General features: G+C 45.9%; 1 protein-coding gene across 1 annotated transcript in view; it reads right to left on the bottom strand.

Annotated features, from left to right (window-relative positions):
• Nucleotides 1–12,694: 12,694 nt before the first annotated feature.
• The window catches only part of ATP12A (ATPase H+/K+ transporting non-gastric alpha2 subunit), a 28,866-nt gene continuing 25,671 nt past the window's right edge, over nt 12,695–15,889 (bottom strand). The window contains exons 20-23 of the mRNA XM_036831087.1: nt 15,413–15,546; nt 15,183–15,284; nt 14,686–14,777; nt 12,695–14,601 (exon numbers count right to left, since the gene is read on the bottom strand). Of these exons, the coding sequence (XP_036686982.1) occupies nt 14,573–14,601; nt 14,686–14,777; nt 15,183–15,284; nt 15,413–15,546 (357 nt within the window). The 3' untranslated portion in view covers nt 12,695–14,572. The remainder of the gene's footprint in view (nt 14,602–14,685; nt 14,778–15,182; nt 15,285–15,412; nt 15,547–15,889) is intronic.

The following is a 15,889-nucleotide window of genomic DNA, read 5'->3' as shown; positions in this document are numbered from 1 at the left end:
TCCAGCTATTCCACTGCTGGGTATATATCTGGAAAAAATGAAAACTCTAGTTCAAAAAGTTACATGCACCCCAATGTTCATAGCAGCACTATTTACAATAGCCAAGACATGGCAGCAACCCCCATGCTCATCAACAGACGATTGGCTTAAGATGGTGTGGTCTATATATACAATGGACTATTAGTCAAACATAAAAAAGAATGAAATATTGTCATTTCCAGCAACGTGGATGGACCTAGAGAATATTATGCTTAGTGAAATAAGTCAAAGAAAGACAAATATCATATGATATCACTTATATGTGGAATCTAAAAAATAATACAAATGAATCTATATATAAAACAGAAACAGACTCACAGACAGAAAACAAACTTACAGTTATCAAATGGGACGGGGTGGGAGGGACAAATTAGGACTATGAGATTAACAGACACAAATTACTGTACATAAAGTAGAAAGTCAACAAAGATATACTGCATAGCACAGGGAATTACACCCCATATCTTGTAATAACCTATAATGGAATATAATTTGCAAAAAAACCCCACAAAGAACAAAAGCTGAATCACCATGCTGTACACTTGAGACTACCACAACATTGTATATCAACTATATTTCAATTTTAAAAAAAGCTCACCCGTACTCAAAAATCCTTATACTTTGTTGCCCTCAGGAAAAAGTACTGATTCCTTAACCTATCTCCACGCTACCCAACCAATAGTTTCTATTACTAATCCGTAACGGAATTTTGAGTACCAATCAAGCCAGTATTCCCACGTAGCCTGCTAATTTTTCTACAGTTTTGTGAGTGGTATTACCTGTTCCCCTCATCTGGAATGCCCACTCTTTCCTCTTCATCAATTCATATTCTCCTCATCCTTCATGGGTCAGCTTTAGAGCCACCTACCCCTCCTCGAAACCTTCAGATTTCTCCCTGCACTCAACATTGTAGCAATTAGCCACATCTCCTTTTCCACTGTAATCTGAATGACAATCTCATTGCAGAGGGGTTTTTCTTGCGCCATAAGGTGAATTGAATGTGGTGCAGTACAAAGGAATTAACTCTGATTATCACCAGGCCGAATGGAGGGAATTATGCCTTGGTAATCCCAGCTGAATAAATTCTGGGTAAATCGGGGTCAGTGAGAAATACAATGACATGTTTAGACCTCATATAATAGGTCTTAGTACCTCCTGGACCTTTCAAATGGAGCAGCCAGAATTATCTTAATATTTAATTTAGATTGTTTAAATCCTTTGCTTTGGAATCCTTTGATGGTTTCCCACTGACTGGGACAAATCCTTGAAACGGCCTTCAAAGGTTTTATGATTTGGCCTCCGCTTTCCTCTCTAGCTTCATTTTCCCCACTACTCCTCACTATGTTCCAGATACGCTGGCCTTTTTCACTTCTGTAAGGAGGTCAAGCTCTTTCCAACCTTAGGGCCTCTGCCTGGAATTCCCTCCCCTGCACTATTAAAAAAAATTATTATAAAATATTTTAGCCCCACAATAAGGAATAAATAAAATTATGGGGAGTTCCCTGGTGGTCTAGTGGTTAGGATTTGGTGCTTTCACTGCCATGGTCCAGGTTCGATCCCTTGTGGGGGAACTGAGATATTGCAAGCCGAGTGGCACGGCCAAAAAAATAAATAAATAAAAAATAAAATTATGAATGATCGTGTATGCTCCAACTAGCTTAAGAAATAATCTAATTTTATTCAGGTAATCTAGTTTTATAATGTCTGGCCATTTACTCACATACTGGCCAATTCTTTATTCCTCCTGTGTCTCATACCTTCCTTTTAGGATAATTTTTCTCCTTCAAGGACACCCTGAAGAAATGTCTTTAGTGAAAGTATCTTAACGGTGAATGCTCTCAGCTTTTATTTGAATGAAGATACTTTCATTTCATCTTCATTCTTGAATGATCATTTAGTAACATAACATTCTAAATTGACAGTTTTTTTTTTTCAGACTTTGGAGATAGCATCATGCTGATCTCTGACCTTTATTTTTGCTATTGAGAAGTTTACTGTAAATCCAATTGTCATTCTTTATAGGTAAGTTGTTGTTTTTCTTTGGTGTTCTATATATTCGTTATAATATCAAGGTGTGGATATTTATTTGCCCTCCCTGAGATTGATTGCAATTCTTCAATCTGAGGAATTCATTCCTATCATACTGGTCTGGAAAATTCTCAGTCATTTGTCATTTTTTTTTTTTAGAAGGTTTTTCAAGTGACAGCTGTTGTTGTTTTTAATTAATTAATTAATTTGTTTATTTTTGGCTGCATTGGGTCTTTGTTGCTGCGCGCAGGCTTCCTCTACTTGTGGCGAGCGGGGGCTACTCTTTGTTGTGGTGCATGGGCTTCTCACTGAGGTGGCTTCTCTTGTTGTGGAGCATGGGCTCTAGGCACACAGGCTTCAGTCGTTGTGGCTCGCGGGCTCTAGAGCGCAGCCTCAGTAGTTGTGGCGCACGGGCTTAGTTGCTCCACGGCATGTGGGATCTTCCCGGACCAGGGCTCGAACCCGTGTCCCCTGCATTGGCAGGTGGACTCTTAACCACTGCGCCACCAGGGAAGCCCCATTTGTCTTTTTGAATACTACCTCTTCCTTATTGTTTTCTTCTGGAACTCCTTTTAGACAATAACAGGACCTTCTCTTTCTATCCTTTATTTCTCTTAACCTCTCTTTCATATTTTCCACTCTTTATCTCTCTGTGCTGCATTCTGCATAGTTTTTTTCAGATGCATCTCCCAGTTAATCAGTTCTCTCTTCACCTGGATTTAATCTGCATTTAATCTGACCATTGAGTTAAATTTTCAACGACTAATCTAATTCTAGACGTTCTTTTTTTCTAAATTTCCAAATTTGCCTGATCTTTTTGGATAGTATTGTGTACCTTTCTCATGTTTTTGATTCTATCTTTTATTAATTTAGTATTTTAAACACTTATTTCATTATGTACCTCCAAATTTCTTTCTCTGACATTTTTGAGGGGTCTAATTCTGCAATTTATTATTTCTACTGATTTTCATTCATGGTGATTTGTTTCCTCATGTGTTTGGTAATTTTGGATTTTAAACTCACGTTTGGGAGTGTTTATCTTTGGGAATCCTTTTTTTTTTTTTTTTTTTGGCCACACCATGCAGCTTGTGGGATTTTAGGTCCCTGACCAGGAATTGTACCCAGGCCCTTGGCAGTGAGAGTTCGGAGCCCTAACCACTGGACTGCCAGGGAATTCCCAGGGAACCCTTTGAAGCCAGCATTAAGGATATATTTCTCCAGATTATGTTTTTGCTTCTTGTAGAACATAGTTCCCAAAGAACTATGAATCTAGGACCACTTTAATTTCTTGGCTTGTGTTTTCCTAGACTACTCCAATAGCATATTTTGAATCCCAAGCCCTCCTGAAGGCAGGTGTGTATTCTAGATTACCTGGGGAGGTATTTTCCCCACCCAAAAGTATACAAGATAGACAAACTTCTTTGCCTTTTAGCCAACTTGTTCACGCCCACCAGCAGTGTATGAACCTTCTAGCAAATGCTTGGATTAGCATCGGTTTTATTTTTTGCTAATTCATGGCTGTACTTTGATATCTCCTTGTGGCTTTAATTTGCATTTCTCTAAAGACTGATAAGGCTGGCATCATGTCATATTTATTGGTCACTCAGGCTTTCATATTTGTTTGGTGGGGGGACATGTTTGTCTATTTCTTATTGATTTGTAGCAATTCCTTATTTATTCTGGATTCCATTGCAAACATCCTTTTCAGGTTGTGACTTGTTTTTTCACTTTGATATCTCTTGTTGTCCCAAGGTGTTTTATTTCACTATGGTATTTTCATTGACTTTCAATATTTGCATATTGTTTAAGAAGTCTTTCCCCAAGCTAAACATTCATGTGATTCATTATCTTCCATGAGCTGTATTACCTTCCCTTCTACTTTAAAATTCAGTTTTGTTGTTGGTGGTATATGCATAGGAGTGGGAGGAAGTGGGGTGCGATGGAACCCAGTAATTTGGATAGGCAGGGTCATGAACCTTGATTTACCCTTTTCCTGTACACTGTTGGTGTAGTGCCACCTCAGAACATAGAGACAGATATTCCACGATGGCATTTTATTATGATTTTTAAAAAAGGATCAAGTATATTTTAACTTCGATTCTGCTTTTGTTTCGATAAAACCTTGGGTTTACCATTTTCCTTCTAGACTCACTAAAAGTATCAGGTTGTCATGAAAATAACTGATTATACAACATTCACAGAGGCTGGTACACGGTATGCACCTAGTAGAAATGTAGTTGTGAACGCTCACTTGGTGTCAAAACCCGGCAGTAAGGAGGACACGCCAGCCAGCGTGACACGGTCTCCAAGTGCACCAGATGGCGCCAGGCCCATGACAAACAGCGTTTGCAGTTTGGTGCCTTTCTTACCTTTGGAGGTGGTTTTCAGGTCTTCTGCTACTTTGCCTCTGACCTTTCTGTTCTGAGTCACTGCTAGCAGAGGTGTGCAGTGAGAAGGTATAAGCTGTCTTCCATGCATATTCTGGAGGGGGCAGAATACCCCTCTTTCAGGAAGTGACTCTGGCTTTGTCCCGAGAAATTACAGGGCAATGGGGCAGGAAGGACCTTTAGCGATCACTGAATCCCACATCCTCATTGAGGACGGGGAAGCCAAGGCTCTGACCTTCCTGGATAGAGCTAGAGTTCCAGTGTTTTGATTTCTGGACCACGCTCCCGGACTTTACTACACCAATTCCCATGTCCACCTTCAGAAAACTCTACTTTGGGAATTATAACAGAGATGCACTGCATAGACATGAAATTTTAGACCAATGGACAGATGACCTGTGCTGCTCCAGGCCAGATTTGGGGGCCCTTGTAGGGATGAGCAAGCTTTAACATTGCTGCTATGAAGAGTTAGGGGACAGGATGGGGTCTGCAGTGTCCTTTCTTGAAAAACAGTCCCAAGGAGAGCTCTGGGGCCCTAAAAGTTGAGGAAATGTACCCCCGTGAGCCTCCCTATAGGGCAGCAGGGTGTTAGCGGCCCCCAGAGCGCCTCCCCTGCTGTCTTCAGGAGTCTGTTAATTGGGAGCGGTCTCCACCTGCGTTCGTCACCGTCAGGGCAGGTGGCCGCCTGCCTGGGTGAGTTGCGTGTGGGCCCTCAGTTGCAGAGCTCAAGACACTTCTGGCCTCAACTTAACCAGCAGAGCTTGACTTGTGGGTCCCAGACTTTGGTGCGCTTAGGAATTCCTTGAGAGGTTATGAGAATGCAGAGGCCTAGGACCTAGAGGTTCTGACTCAGAAGGTCAGGGTGAAGCCCAGGCCTGTGCTATCTAATAGCCGTCCTGCGGCTGGCTATAATTGGACCGAGTCCCACACTGAGAGACAGATTGCTGTCGACGGGAAAAAAAAAATGCACAACCTAAAAGTTGAGAGTTATGTTCTATTCGGTGGACAAAACTGAGGGCTTCAAGTTCACAATGCCAGAGAAATTAATTCCCTAAAGAACTATATCAAGGGTCAGCAAAAGAAACTAAATCACCCAACTCTAATGAGACTAGAGTACAAAAACCATTCAGACCAATGCAAGGCACTTGCTAAATAAAGATAAGAAGGTATTTTTTTCATTTTTTTAAAACAAAGCTCCCAGATATGCAAAAAATTTATCAAGAGACCTCATCAGTTGGTCACAACCCTGGCACCTGAGGGCCGGGGGCTGTATTCAAATCCTCCCTTCTCAGTGCAACCTGGAGGAAGATTTCTGCATCTTTGAGAGTCAGCTTCCTTCGCTGCTAAATGGGGCCGATATCGGTACTGTGACGATTAAACAAGATAATAGATGAACGGACTTGTAAACTATAAAGTACAATACAAGCCTTATGAGTTCTTCTAAAATGTATAATAGATTAGATTATTAATTCAAAAATACAAAAAACAAACCTGAGGGCTTCAGCCGGTGGGGAGGCAGGCGTCAGGCAGCCCTGAAGGGGTCGGGGCGTTTTTGCCACAAAGACTAGGTAGTTGGAACATCAAACGATAACTATGAGTTAAAGAAAACCAGACGCCTCAAGGTAATGAATTTGGTGCTTTTCTATGTATGGGAAGATGCAGAAGTCTGGGCTCCCTGAAATCATTCCTCGGCTACCTGGGGCCAGTACCCTGTGTTTTCCCATCTGGAAACTCCTCATGGTTCGCTGTGTGGGAGGGCCGCAGCGGCCCATCCTGGTTCCCTCAGGGTTCACCGCTGGGCCGCTGTACTGTGACGGCCTGAAGCCTGCAGCACGCTTGGTTTCCTGACGTGGCAGCGACATTTTCTCACTCGCCTCGCCTTACACTCTTGAGGTCTCTCCTGACTCCTCTGTGGCCCACGTGCATTTCTCTAGCGACTCCCATTCCAAGACATACATTCACTGCTATCAGATTTTCTTCTTTTGGAAACGTAAAGCTGTAGACACCAAGGAAGAAACAACACTCATATTTTCAGAGATTTAGCTCGCTTGCGTTGAGGCAAGGAATTATGTATGATTAGGAAATCCCCAGGGGGCAGAGTCAGCAACAAGCCCGGGCTCTGCGATCCCTCAGTGGTGAGGCAGGCCAAGGGGAGCGCGCTGGGGTCGACAGCCCCTTGTTTCGGGCTCTAACCGTCCCTGAGGGCACTGCTGTGCTGTTAGCCGTAAGGCACCTGGCCAGAGGGGTGCCCTCGACCTTTCCGAACTCTGACCTGCCCTTTTCTCACGGGCAGAGGCTCTCGATGGAATAAAAACCCTTCACGCAAAGCTCGAGAAGCACAGTCACCTCTTCGGGAGGATGTGGTCCCGCCACGGTATTTTCTAGCTGCCACTTTTGGTTGTAAATGCACCCTTACTCCCCACACTCTAGTCAGATATGCCATTAAATGCGGTTCACAAACTCTGGTTCTGATTCTAACGGGACGGCCTCCATTTGGATGATGGCTTCTGGGAGAAGATGAACAAACGATGGAGGCGTGTTTAGTTAAGCTCACTGTGGTGAAGGGGAATTTGAGAGCTACGAGGAATGGAGGCTCACCAGGGAAATTTAATTCTCAGCCTGTCTCAGACGCTCTCCTCTTACCTTCTCCCACCTCCTCACCTTTTATCTGAATGGCAAATAAAACTCACATCTGAATTGACAGGAATTTTCTGGAAACCAATACACTCATTCCTATATTCACTGGCCCATCTCATTTTAGTGAAAACAGTATATTAAATGTCATATTTCAGCATGGTTTTTATACATAAAGCCGCTTCCTTTTGCACACAAACCTTCCCCACCAGGGCCGAACCCGGGTGGTGGATTCCCAGCAGCACCAAACACTCTTTTCAAATCTCTTTTTCTGCACCATCCATTTTAGCGTTCAATTACTCTCTTTTTTTCTGGTCTTCGTTTCACGTGATTAGCCTTGCTTTTTGAGGCAAACTGCATTTTCCTAAAGATAGCCAGCATATATGTTATCCCCTGCAATGCAATGCTGACACCCTTCCTGTTGTCACCCCCAGTCTGGGCTCAGTGTACTTTCTGATTTGTTCACTTTCTCTTGATGACTATTGAGAGCCTATTATTTGTCTAAAAGTAGGCTGAGCTACATGAGGATGGTGAAAGAACTAAACTCACTATTCCTTTTTTCTTTTCTTTTGGCCGCACCTCTTGGGGGATCTCAGTTCCCCTACCAGGAATTGAACGTGGGCCTCCAGCAGTGACAGTGTGACAGTGCCAAATCCTAACCACTAGACCACGAGGGAACTCCCTGAAGGCAGTATGCCTGCTAGTCAAGTAGTTGAATAAATCTGTTTTCTATCCTCTTGAAGGAAAGCATGAACAGGCTGCCACCCCTGTGATGGCCTAGAGTAGATTTTCCTCAAAGTCCGGAGTTGGGTGAATGAGGAAGTTAGGGCATTACCTGTATTTGCTACTTTCTACATATTTGCTAAGTTAAGTTTTACTCCATTCTGAGTGCTTTCAAGTTAATGCTGTGTTACTACTACTCTTGGAATTTTATTTCTTTGTGATTATATGAGCATGAAGGAAAGTGAGGAAGATTGCACACAAATTTGTTAATATAGGTTACTTGGGGAGGAGGGGCAGGGAGAAGAAAGCAAAAGAGAGAAAAAGATCATATATAAAAAGTATAATATGCGTAGTATAACATGACCCCATTTATTAAAGTTATATGTGTATATGAGCATTAATGAAAAAATAAATCTGTATCTGATGACTTAGAGTGAAAAAAGGAGGAGCAGAGGACAGGTACTGGGTGGGGTGCCGAGTAGGTATTGTGTTCACGGTTAATTCCCTCAACTGCCCCATGAGGCAGGTATTATTATCCCTCTCCTGGAGCTGACAACACTCCAAGGATAGCGTCAGAACTACATACGTGACAAAGAGTGTTCAAACCAGCTCTACCTGGCGCCAGTGCCCAGGACACTTTACTCTGTGAAAAATTGCTCGCAAATTGTGGGATCAGTCCGCCCCCTCTTTCCTTTGCCTTCTGAGCGTAGGTCTTTACATGTTTCTGTTTCTCAGCCTCTTTTCATGCCTCATTCTCTTTTTCTTTTCTGGCTGCACTGTGAGGCATGCAGGATCCAGTTCCCTGACCAGGGATCGAACCCGAGCCCCCTTGGGTGGAAGCGCAGAGCCTTACCCACTGGACCACCAGGGAAGTCCCTTGCCTCTTTCTCTTGTTGACGGTCTGTTCCTTGCTCTCCCAGCCATTCATTCACCAAACATTTCCTGAGCTTGTACTGTGTGCCAGGCAGGCCCTCTTCTGAGCAGTCCCTGCCCTCCTGGAGCTTACACTCCAGGCTAAAAGCAGATCAGCTGTAAAATGTGAGGACAGATGCTGGGATCTGCTATGGAGAAAAGGGAAGACGGGAAGGGGAGGGGAGTGTCGGGGAGAAGGCGTGCTGGTCAGGAGACCCGGGAGGGGTGGGAGGGGAAGGAGCCGGGGGTCGGGGGGCGTCTGGGAGAAGGCGTCTCAGTGGAGCAAGCAGCCAACTCAAGGCCCCCGAGCTGGGTGACCAGGGCCTGTGTGGACAGGTCAGGAGGGGTCAGAGGCTCACCGCAGGGCTGGAGGCCACTGAGGATGGCCACTTTCTGACCGACAGGCTTTGCCATCAGCCTCCCGATCTATGGGGACGCTCTACCATCCCTGCTCCGGCTCTGGGTGCGTGGGTTAGGGTGTTAACCGCACAGGGAAGCTCATTTCTGCCTCTCAGGGGTTTGGGTCACAGATACCGCAGCCCCCCAGGGACAACAGGGGGCAGTAATGGGCCCAGGCTCACGGGGGCTCTGAGGGCGGAGCTGTCTCCACCCTACCGTCACTTCCCCACGGAGCTTGAAGCTGCCCCGAGGGCGCCAGCTTCCAGGGCCAGTGACCACAGCCCCCCCGTGTGTGCACCTCTGGTCCCTGCCCCTTCCCTTCCCGGTGCCTGTGAGGCTCTCCCTCATCTCTGCCACTGAAATCCCACCTCGTAAAACTTGAGCTGGGCCCTTGAGGGTGGCCCCTGAACTCCACAACCCTCCGTGCCTCTGCTGTGGCCTCCAGTCGTCTCCAGTTTATTTACAGTCTGCCTTTCCCGGCTCACCGTTCCTCCTCCGAGGCGGCACCACGTTGCTCATCCTCAGCGCCGCTCGCACCCTGCAGCCTCGTGCCCTGTCCTGCAGGTGCTTCATTTGTCGAGAAGTGAAAGCAAGAGGAAGAAATCCCATGTTGCAAATATAAAATGTAGGCAAAAACACCAACTAATAAATTCTAGTACTTTCAGGCTTACAAAATACTTTTCTCCACAGTATCTCAGTTTATCTTCACAAGTCCGTAGAAGGGAGTTTCTATCCCTTTAAAATGAATCAGGCTTTTGCCTTGAATTTCCATTACACTTTATCTTAGAACCTCTGGACCAAAAAGATAAAATCCCCTGAGTTGGGTTCTGGTATGTCGCGGGGAGGGCCGGGACCCAGGAATGGGGACAGAGGAGAGGGGGCCTGCCCAGAGATCTGGTCTGAAGCGGAACAAGCAGCATCATTGAAGCGAAAGTGCAGGACAGAGCCGGCCCCGGAGCCCGCGCGGGTGCCGGCGGGGGGGAGCCCCAATCCTGCACAGCAGCTGGAGCAGGCAGGTGTCTGTGTCGAGGCCCAGCGCCCCTGAAAGGAGTAAATACTGGTTTTCTGCCTCTCTTTTCAGTGTGACAGGATAATTTTCAAAGAAAAGGTAAAATCATGGCTCCCATCCAGGTATAAAATGAACAAGTGTTAAATTTATTCCGCTCATAGTCGCATGTGGGAACTAGGCAGTTGCTAGAAGTGGTTCAAGGGAGCAGAGAGGCACACGTTCATCTGGAGTCGAAGATGCCAGAGGATTGTGCAAGTGCAGCAAAACTGGCTTTTCCAGAGGAAGGAGGGCTGTCCCTTGTGTTTGCATATCACAGACACGGACTATTCTGAGCTGCTATCAGTTCTCCATAAGCTCGGATCTGCAAAGCGTGCCTGAAGGGTGTGCTTTGTGCAGTGTGCAGTTTTCTGTGCAAGCACAGATTCTCCTGACACGACCTCACAGATTCTAAAGCTGAGCCGCTTTAGTGTAGGGAAACTGACAGTGCTGGACAGTCGTGCAAGGTTGGCACTACTAACTGATGGGGTTGTTGTGAGCATTAAGGAGACCGTGCTTTTAGGTTATCACAGCACCCGGGGCATAATAGGTATCTGATAACTACCAGCTGCTGACACTGTCCTGTTAGGAGACATCACACACACACACCACACACACACACACACACACACACACACACACACACACACACACACACACACACACACACACGGGCCCAGGGCTTCACGTGTGGGCCTCACACCTGTCACCACCTGCGCAGTCGAATCATCGTTTCCCTTGCTCCTAACTCACCTGCTCGTGTCCATTCTTGCCTGGACGTGCTCCCACCCTCCTCACAGAAGCCAAAGTGACCTGAACATGTGAACTGGAGCAAGTCCCTGCCTTTGTTAATAATCTTCAGCAGCCTGGTGTTGTGTTTGCAACGAAACCCTGGGAGACCCTGTGCTCTAAGATTCCCGCCTGCTTCTCCAGCTGCCTGGTGAACCAGTCTTCCTGCTGCATCCCTGTTCCTGCCACACCTCCTGGAATTCTGCTCTGTGCTCATTCACCTTGGAAAGGACTTTCCTGACCACCTCTTTAAAGGGGGCTCACCCACTGCCCCATCCGATAACTGTCTAAGCCTCTTTCCACCTATTAAAACCCTGATCGCAAGTTAGGATACTTTTTCTGCCCCTCCCCTGGAGCACCAGTTCCATGAGTCTGTCTTGTCCCTGCTGTTTTCTCAGACTGCACGGCAGACACTGAGTGAATAAAAATCTCTTATAGTTGACAGATCTTTCATATCCTATTGACAGGCAAGATATTCACTTTATTATTGCTGGCAGGAATATAAATTGCTACAGCTTATCTGAAAATAAATTTGGCACTATTTATCAAGAGCCTTAAAAATACTCTTAACCCCTTAATTCCATTTCGAGGAATCTATTATAAAATAATAAGAGATGTGGTATAGGGCTTCCCTGGTGGCGCAGTGGTTAAGAATCCGCCTGCCAATGCAGGGGACACGGGTTCGAGCCCTGGTCCGGGAAGATCCCACATGCGGCGGAGCAACTAAGCCCGTGCACCACAACTACTGAGCCTGCGTTCAAGAGCCTGTGAGCCACAACTACTGAGCCCACGTGCCGCATCTACTGAAGCCTGTGCGCTCCAGAGCCCATGCTCCGCGACGAGAAGCCACCACAATGAGAAGCCCGTGCGCCACAACTACTGAGCCTGCGGTCTAGAGCCTGTGAGCCACAACTACTGAGCCCACGCACTGCATCTACTGAAGCCCGTGTGCTCTAGCGCCCATGCTCCGCGACAAGAGAAGCCACCACAATGAGAAGCCCGCACACAGCAAATGAAGAGCAGCCCCTGCTCGCCACAACTAGAGAAGCCTGTGCGCAGCAATGAGGACCCAACACAGCCAAAAATCATAAACAAAAATAAATAAATTTATGGAAAGGAATAAGAGAGATGTGGTATAAGATTTAGTGACAAGATGCAACCTTAAAAAAAAAAAAAAAAGGATGACCAGTAGGAAATAGATGAGCCATCCTACAGTGGGGATATGGTAAAAGCACTCTCAATATGGAATAATGTGTAGTCATTAGAACCATATCCTGCATGTTAAATAAAAAGGCAGAATGGAAAACTTTATATTTCAATTCTGCCTAAAAATAAATATATGTATAGAAAAACCCTAAAGAAATAACTACTCTTGTTTAGGTATATAACTAGGTAGTGAGATTCTCGGTGGTTTTAATTTTCTTTTTACTCTTGGATATTCCAAATTTTCTAAAATGAGTTACAATTTTATAATCAGAATAAAACAGATTGTTTTAAAAAATGCTCTATAAATCCAGCCTCATCTCTGTATCTCTGAGTTACACTGCCACACCAATTAGATTAAAATTAACTGTTATTTTTTCTAAAAAGTGTCTAGGCCTTAGTGGGTCAATGAAGCAGTCTCTCTAAAACAACACAAAACAAAAACCCTCTGATATGAGATTTTATTGCCTCTTTTCTGTCTAAAACTTAATCAAGCTACTTGATATAATTTCTGTGATTTCTTAAATTTGTTATTTATTCATTTTACAAACATTTGAGTGTCAGCTTTTTGTGAGGGTAGGTACGTACAATATGAAAGTTATTACAGACAGGGTTCCTGCTGTGAAGAGACTTCTACTTCAAATTTAACTCCTTTCAAGTGTAATCCAACCCACCATAAACCCCTTACAGCTTTGTGCTCTATTTACAGCCTTCTCCCACTGGCTCTGGCAGGACCATGAGCTGCCAGCCATCACAGCTAGGGGCACTTGGACAGCCTGGCAGGGAAAAGAGTGAGGACAGATTATTCTTAGTTGAAGTTTAGGAAGCATTACTGCCCTGCCAGGACTGGAATGAGAAGGCCGTCATGAGGCTGCCTGGAAAGGGTTCCGGTTCACTGAATGACTAACGTCAGATTAGTCTAGTGATAATTGTGGCTGAAGACAGAGATTAAAACCCTCGAGATTAAATACATTATTTTAACTTAAATATACACAGTGACACAGTACATTATAATCTATTTACATGAAGTCACAATGATGGCCCTGAGAACACGGCAGAGAACCATGGCTCCCAGACTCCCTTTTCCTGCTCCAGAGACACCACCTAGCGCCGTGAGCAGCGGAATGTCCTTGCCTGCGTGAACGATGGAGAAGAGGTGGAGGGGCAGCTACTGAATGGGAAAAGCTTACCAAGTGTCATCCTGTCAAATCAGTTTGTGCTGGGCGTGCAGCTGATGACAGAAAGGCTGTGAAAACAGCTTTCTCTCGCGCGCTGCTGCTGATAGACAGACCCTTCCACAGAAATTCTGCCTTAAAAGTGTGCGCACGTCAGAGAGGGGACAAAGCAGCGATGTTGGTGAGGGAAGAGTTCAGACCTTCCATGGAAAAGTAAAATGACCAGAAGAAGTAAAAAAAAAAGAAAATTGAAATCACATCTCATTTTTTTCTGTCCTATGCTGTGCATTTTAGACAAACTCAAATTAATTAGAACACCACTCTCAGGCCTAGTTTTATAAAACATCTTTTACTTAAAAACGAGGCCTCTCTGGGGTGTCAATATGGGTGTGAGCACACATGTTACACATGAATAAACCTAAATTAAAGCGTGAAACATAAAATTAGTGCTGCAGAGTGCTTTGCGACTGTCTTACAAGAAATAAATATTACGTGTTAAGTCACCATGGTCCTCCACCGAGGATGAGTCCTGGTAAATGAAAACCCCTTTGGGCCAGGGGAGCCCCTGGAACTAGCCTATGCCAACGCCCCGGGAGCTCCCTTTTGGAGCTGGTGGTCAGGGTGGGCAGCTCGGGAGGAGGGAGGGCATCAAAGGACCGCCAGGAGCTGAGAGGTGGGATGCGGACCTTTCAGCATGCCTCAGGGTCAAACTGAGGTCGTCCAAGTTGCTGTGATGTAAACGTGCCATCACTTCATCCCTTGCAAACCTCTAGCTGAATTAGCCTTTTCTGAGCAAGGTGACTGTGAAGTAATAAATTCCCTGGGAATTCACAGGAATCTTAGGGAGGTCGCTGGACTTCTAATAGAGTGTGGAATGGAGGTTTGAGCAGTCCTGTCTAGAATTAAGGGACAGCGAGACCCCAGCAGATGTCTGGATTACCCGAGATTATCTAACACGACTGACCTTTACATACATATAAACACGCCATGCTTCCCTACACCGTTACCTTGAAATTCACATATTTTAAAATAAGGAGACAGATATATAAATTAAAATCATGTATAAACAGTTAAATCTCTGCTTTAAATTACAAAACATTAGTGAGTATCTTTCCTACAGTTCTGTCATTTCTTAAACGCGTTCTGACGATGTCCCCACGGCTGCAATCGCCCAGCTGGAGGCCGGAAGATGAAGAACATTCTGATGTGCAGCTGGGGGCTCGGGAAGTAAGGTGGTCTTAATAGTACATGTTCTTATCCCACCAGCCTGTAGAGGTAGAAAACAGTAAGCTAGAAACGGAGGGGATTCTGTTGCACTAGGCAGAGTCCCCCAAATCGTACTACTACTTACTTCCAGGGTAGAGTCTGATGGCAAGTTTCCGTACCTCGTCATACACCCAGATCAGAACAGCGTGTGGTACAGCCACGAACCAGTACTGAGGCCTGGGAGGGGGCAGAGGGAGGGAGGTGAGACCCACGCACCCAGAGGGGGGCCCGCCCCACAGGCGGCCGAGCTTCCCGTTCACTTCCCTGCCTCACTGGGGAGAACGACTCCACTGTGTCACACAACGTGAAACCGCACTGGACTGTGGCCACTAGAAACAACGCCTGCCTGGGAAGTGATCCGCCGGACGAGGGTAGAGATGGGATGGTGAGGGATGGAAAACCCACCTCCTCTTCTGGAAAAAACTAGCGGGTCAAAGACTCAGACTGAATATAAAACCGGTTCCATTTTACCTCCTTCGAAAGACTTGAGGGGAAAGAGCCTCTGGAACCCTAGTGATTATTTAGGCCGTGACAGCAGGTCGGGGCTCGCTCCTCCCTCCCCGCTGTTGAAGGGAACCTCACCGGAGCATCGTGAAGTTCAGGGCCACGATACTCCCGAGGCCGTAGGAGAGGATTAACGCGATGATAACCTGCGAGGCAATCCCCACCCAGATGACTTTATTTCTGTAAGACACAAAGGCGAACAGATTCTGAACTCCCGGGCTCAGCCCCACGCACCCAGCGCAGTCAACACCTCACCATCCCGGCAGCAGAGGCCCGGGCTGAACCACGAGGGTGGATGCCGGCAGTACCTGAAGAGACCCTGCTGGAAGATGGAATTCCTCCGGGTTTTCCTGATGATCAGATCTGCTATTTGCTGGATCATGATGCCAACAAAGAATGCAGTGTAGCCCGTCCATTCTAGGTATCTCCTCTGGTAGCTTGTCTGTCAATGGCCAGAGAAAGAGAAGACCAGGAGGCCCCAGATGGAAACTTTAGGGAGGCATCAGCCCATTTCTGTAAGCCTCTACTCTCTTTCCCCCCTCACCAAGACTGAGGGAGGATCACCTCCTTGTGTTTGGAAAGAAACCCTTCTTTCCTTTAACCTGGTGAGTAGGAAAAGACGCTAACTTAATGGATTTGGCCCAACTGTGGCACTGTCGGCTGGTCACTCTTACACACCTATCGCAAAGCTAATGTGAAAAGGTGAGCTCTAGGCACCTAGCTCGAGAGATGAGCTGAGCCCCGACAGAGGCAAACCGCTGTGACCAAGGGGCCCGCAAGCCCTG

Source organism: Balaenoptera musculus, chromosome 18 (assembly GCF_009873245.2).
Source record: "Balaenoptera musculus isolate JJ_BM4_2016_0621 chromosome 18, mBalMus1.pri.v3, whole genome shotgun sequence".
NCBI lineage: Eukaryota > Metazoa > Chordata > Mammalia > Artiodactyla > Balaenopteridae > Balaenoptera > Balaenoptera musculus.
This window is presented reverse-complemented; position numbering and strand designations above follow the sequence as displayed.